At 40.7% G+C, this 5,467-nt stretch overlaps 1 protein-coding gene across 1 annotated transcript; it reads left to right on the forward strand.

Moving 5' to 3' along the window:
• Positions 1–53: 53 nt before the first annotated feature.
• Positions 54–3,045, forward strand: SMIM20 (small integral membrane protein 20). The gene is made up of 4 exons (XM_009083011.1): positions 54–162; positions 1,162–1,218; positions 2,532–2,931; positions 2,996–3,045. Exons 1-3 carry the CDS (start codon positions 54–56, stop codon positions 2,567–2,569), a joined length of 204 nt encoding a protein of 67 aa, XP_009081259.1. The 3' UTR covers positions 2,570–2,931; positions 2,996–3,045.
• Positions 3,046–5,467: the final 2,422 nt, after the last annotated feature.

Genomic DNA, 5,467 nt, shown 5'->3' on the forward strand with positions numbered 1-5,467 from the left:
TCCAGGAAGGTGGATCTAAGCGAGTTTGGGTGATGCTTCCCCCACCCATTGCTATGGCGCCGTTGTCTCGTACCGTTGGTATCTTCGGTGCTTTCGTGTTCGTGGTGGGAGTTGCGTTTTATCCCATTTATTTTCGGCCGCTGATGCTGCCTGAGGAGTACAGTGAGTCGCGGCTGCGGGGGGGGGAAAAGGTTGGGAGGGGACGGCCCGAGCGGAGCCGGTGGCGTAGAGAAAGCGAATGGTAAAAGGTCGTAGTGTTGTCGTTTCCTCGTGTTGGGTCAGCGTGTGGTGAAGATCTTTTGTAGAATTGTAGTCTCAATCTGGTTGGAAGAGATCTCAAAGATTATCAAGTCTAACCCTATCGTGGTTACTAGGCCGTGGTACTAAGTGGCACATTCAGTCTCAGCTTGGAAACCTCCAGGGATGGTGAATCCATCACCTCCCTGGGCAGCACATTTCAATTCCTGATCACTCTCTCTGTAAAAAATCTCTTCCTAATATCCAGCCTAAACCTCCCCTGGCAGAGCTTGAGTCTGTGCCCTCTTGTCCTACTGCAAGATTCTTGGGAAAAGAGACCAACCCCCACCTGACTCCAACTTCCTTTCAGGAGAAAATAATACAGTTTTCTCAATTTCTCTACTTGGAAGTGGTTGAATCTTTCAAAGCCTGAGACCTTCCCAGTGTATGGGTAAATAACCCTGTGCTACTTAATTTCACAAAGTTTACAGGCAGTAATTTTATGGATGCTGTCATGAAATCTATTTGCAAAATCTTCAGGGCCTGAAAATGGGGATCACTGATTCTGGAAAGAAAAAAGTCTGTTGAATACTTTTATGTTGAGCATAGGAATGATAGGTCCTAAAAGTACTAGTCATTCCCTAAGTGTTGGGATCACAGCAGGTATTTTGGCTTCTTTTATTAAACAGTAGTCATTGCTTTAAGATGATTATCTTACTGTTGGTAGCCTTTCAAAACAGACTAGCTGTTAGTTTCTCAGTCATGTGTGAAGACTGCATTTGCATTGTGTAGGTGGTGGGTGCTCAACAGACTTTTACTGTGTAGCATCTAGAATTAATAAAACTTTAAAGATTATTGGGTGCAGTCAAGATACCTGGTATTGGCTTTTTTTTTTAGAAATGTCCTTTCTGTTCTGTTTTCCAGAGAGAGAACAGTCAATAAACCGAGCTGGTATTGTTCAAGAGGATATTCAGCCTGGAGGTATACTTGATTCATGTGTTTGCATTGGTTTGTTTAAAGATCCTCTTGAAATAAGACCTGAGTATTTATATGGATTTAAATAACACAGTGAAGAATAGTTCAAAGAATACATACGTAACAAACGTGCTGTGAAATTTTTTTTCAGGCTAATTCTTCACTGGGAAATCATGGATTTCATGGAACTTGTTTGAAATTGACATAACTGGCCAAATAAGTTGCAGAGTTGCTGTTACCTACACGCTTTCTAAAATAGATGCCAGTTTCCACACCAGGAATTTAACTTCTCAACCAGCTCAGAGCAAACAAGACCCACGGGTGGGCTGAGCTGTGGCTGTAAAGAATACCCTGTTGTACCCTAGTTTTGTGGAGTGCTGCTTTACAACTCAGCCTAAACACAGTGTGTGAGCACTTTGTCAGTACCTACCAGCCTTGTGGGTGGATGGGCAAGCAGAAACCCACTACACATGAAGGAAAATTTGGAATGCAGTGCTAATAACTTTTTGATCCCTACTGTTGCAGTGAAAGGTATAGAAAAGCATAAGAGTGGAATAAAATTCAGGTATGGCAAACTATCCTTGATGGTTCATTTTTTAAAATAATGATAAATGTTCTTTAAACGAGGTTGGCACTTCTCGATTAAAGACTTGAGAGTGCTTGTCTTGATGAAACAGGTCATGTCTGAGTATGTTAAAGGGTAATGTATCTGTATTTTTTAAAAAGCCTAACAGCTGCAGGGGAAAATCACATAGGATTGAAGCCATGCCCTTAGTACACATATCAGGTAAGTCATCAGTGCAGGACTTGCTTTCCAAGGAAATGGTGAAATGCTGAAGAGTAGGTGGAAAGGGTATTGTGAAACAAAAGTCTGGTAAACCTGTGGTTTTTGCTAAACACTCAGGAGGACTGGAGTGGCTCATTTATCCAGGATGCAGGTACTTGACCAGTTCTCCTCAGCATAACTTTTTCATCTAAATTTAGCTGCTGCTGAGAAGTTATGAGATCCATTAGCTGAAAATGAAATCTAGACAAGTTTAAGTGCAAGGAGCAATTCTAGATTGTTGTTCCAGCAGTATTAGAACACCTTACCTGTGAGTAAGTGTGATAGATTTTTCCATTATCTGAAGCTTTAAGATCAAGGTGATGTTGTCTTTCTGCATATTTTTGCAAGCTTAAGCAGAGTTGTGATTTCAGTGCAGGAATTGTTGTGTTCTTTCATTTTTTCATACACAAGGCTGGAGTAGCAGACCTAATTTGTTCCTTTTCTCCAACAATCTTGCTTATGAACTGCTGGTATTCTCCTGTTTGATTTGTAGGGTTAAAAGTGTGGTCTGATCCATTTGGAAGAAAGTAATGTTGGCAGCTGAGCGTGTTGCAGAACTGAAGATGGACATCTTCAGCTGTTCCTTCTTTCACTGAAGTGTGTTTTGGGTGTTGCTGGAGAAGAATTCTGAATATGCTGTGTGGCCACCTGAGGAGCAATAAAGGCTACTGATTGGAATCCCAAGAGATAAAAACATGCTGATTTTGACAGAGGATGCTGGTGCATAACTCACAGACTGTTAGAGAGCTGAATGATTCTTGAGTATAGAAGTGAAATATGTATTTCCTTGAGAACAGGGAAGAGGATTTTTTTCTAATCTGTAGACACTTGTAGAATAAATTATGAATAGAATAAATCATGCAAACGGCTGCAGTCTCCTCACTAGTTTAAGAGTTACTTTGTGTGGGTTTATTTTTAAAAAATTATAGAAGTTTATAATGAGAGATGCCAGTGCAGAAGATACAACATGGTGAGTGTAAACTTGTACATTAAAATTTTTAAACCAATGTGTACTTTTTTTCATTTGTTTTGCAAGTGGGTGTTGCAGGTACCTAGGCCAACTGCCAGCTGCTTCTCTGGCCACTGCTCTTACTTCTCCTCCTCCTTGACAGGACAGGGGGAGTAAATAAAATGACAAAGCTTGTGGGTCCAGATAAACGCAAGGAGATTGCTTACCAGTTACTTCTGCAGGCAAAACAGTCTCAACTAGTAGAAAATTAATGTAGTTTATTGCCAGTTAAAATAGATTTGGGTAGTGAGAAACAAAAATTAAACCAATATCTTCTCACTGCCTCCTCTTTCCAGGGTCTGCTTCACTCCTGATTCCTCTATTTCCTTCCCCGAGTTCCCTGAGTGACATATTGGAGAGTTACAGTCAGTTTATAACAGTTCTGCTCCTTCCTCATGTTTTTTTTCCACCTCCTGTGTGGGCTTTTCATAGCTGAAATTCCCTCAGGGAATACCAAGCTGCTCTGGTGTGGGCTTCTCCCCTGGCTATGGTGTGGATATCTCCTCCAGCATGGTCTTCTCCACAGGCTACAAGGGGATATCTTCTCTGGTGCCCAGACTACCTCATCTCCTGCCTTTGCTAGTTTTGGTCAACCTGTTCTGATAGAATGTTTGGGACAAAACATTGTACTAAGTTTAGGCCTGGCTGTTGTATGCTGACATTTTGAAGGTATTAAATCTGATGCCATAAAGAGCAAATCTGGCATTTTGGTCTAAACACAACTTGGGTCTGAAGCATTACAGACTCTTGATGATGCAATAAAACCCTCAAGCACAAAGACCTTGGAAGGGGTAAATATGAGAAAAGAGAGTGGCAAGTTGCCAGATTATACACGTGAGCAAGAAGGAATAATCTCAATAAGTACAATATTCAGCAAGAAAAATCCTGTGGGATTTTGAAAAATCAAATGGGATTTTGAAAAATCAAATGGGATTTTTCTTCCTGAATGTTACACTTATTTATTGAGATTATTCCAGATGATGAGAGGGATTTTTTTCCCCCTGTAATACTCAGAGCACATCAACTAGCCTCCAGTTATTACAAATTTTACTCTACATATGTCATTCTACAAAAAACAGTCCAGAAATGGAAACAGTTCTTATGATTTGCTGTTTTCTAAACCAAAATAAAGCATGTATTTCCCCTTCTTGCACTGTAGCAATAATTAACTACTCATTTTCCCAGTACTGTGTACACTCCTACTGACCTTCATGTTAACATGCAGACACAGCAGTAAATGAAAAGCTGTATTGGCTTTTTCTGTTGTACCACACAACCCAAAAAGTATGTTTGCTAGTGGAAGGAAATTATTTTCCAGCTTCTGAGAAAGTGCTGCAGAATATACACTGTTTCTATGGGGACAATGTATAACAGCAAAGAGCAAAAAACAAAGTTCAGGTCAAAGCATAGTGTTTTCACATAGTATCCTACGGTCTGAGGTCTGTTTGTGCATAGTGCAGACTGCACTGGGCCCTGCAAGAAAAATGGTGCAGTGTTTAGGACACTGTCTTGGAAATTAGGACTGTTGTAGTCAGTTCCATATTTCACCACGCTTTTGTCTGGCAGCAGGTAAGTAATTCAGCCTTTGAGCTTCAGTTCCATCTGTAAAATAGCCATAGTAGTACTCCCCTTCTTTGCAGTGCATATATTGAAGGTAAGTACAGGGGTGGGGATTTCTTTGATGCTCTAGAAAACATTTTTGGTTCTTGTCTGAGAAGTTTTCTTAATGGATCGGAAAAACTGGTCTGGATTTGTGTGGGAATCGGATATTTTAATTCAAAGAACTTGAAATATTTTGAAGAATCTTTTCCAAAAGGAAACAACTGAAATTTCCCAGGACTTTATACTGCTGAAATATTATGCTCTGAGTATGGAAATTTTGTGTTTTGAGAGTCAAACAGAAAACACATTTGCTTTCCACAACACTATTTTTTTTCAGAAGATCGCCAAATTCTAGTAGGAACTTCTACACATAAGTTGAAACTCAGCCTAATGTGAATGTTCCTACAGCTGCACAAAAAAGCAGAAACTTGGTCAGCTCTTGTTGCTGGCCCAGGTACCTCAGCAATTTCATGAGACTCAGCAATTTTCAATGTTTTGACTTGCCACTTCCCTTATGTCTTCCCTTCTGACCTTTGCATGCCAAAAAAGTAACTGAATGCCTTCTTAAAGAGCTGTAGGTACTGAGCTGGGTGGCAGTTACAGGAGGTGAAGCTGTTATAGGAGCCAGAAGTTATAGGAGCAAGAACTGGAGATACTGCAGGGAAGAGTGCTCCTCCAGTAGCCCTGGAGGAAAACTTGGAGGTAAGGTGGTGGATATGAAGAGGAGACACAGCATACTGACCAGTTGAATGGGGGCATGAGAGACATAGGACATCTATCCACTGCTGCTCACAGAGTAAATTGGGATACCTCTTTCC

The sequence above is a fragment of the Acanthisitta chloris genome, unplaced genomic scaffold (genome assembly GCF_000695815.1).
Source record: "Acanthisitta chloris isolate BGI_N310 unplaced genomic scaffold, ASM69581v1 scaffold15639, whole genome shotgun sequence".
Taxonomy (NCBI): Eukaryota; Metazoa; Chordata; class Aves; order Passeriformes; family Acanthisittidae; genus Acanthisitta; species Acanthisitta chloris.

Bases quoted from the DNA above. Each gene is read 5' to 3' on its own strand.
- SMIM20 (XM_009083011.1), top strand. From the start codon at position 54: ATGGCGCCGTTGTCTCGTACCGTTGGTATCTTCGGTGCTTTCGTGTTC. The intron at 163-1,161 runs GTGAGTCGCGGC...TCTGTTTTCCAG, and splicing joins GATGCTGCCTGAGGAGTACA to AGAGAGAACAGTCAATAAAC. The intron at 1,219-2,531 runs GTATACTTGATT...TTTGATTTGTAG, and splicing joins AGAGGATATTCAGCCTGGAG to GGTTAAAAGTGTGGTCTGAT.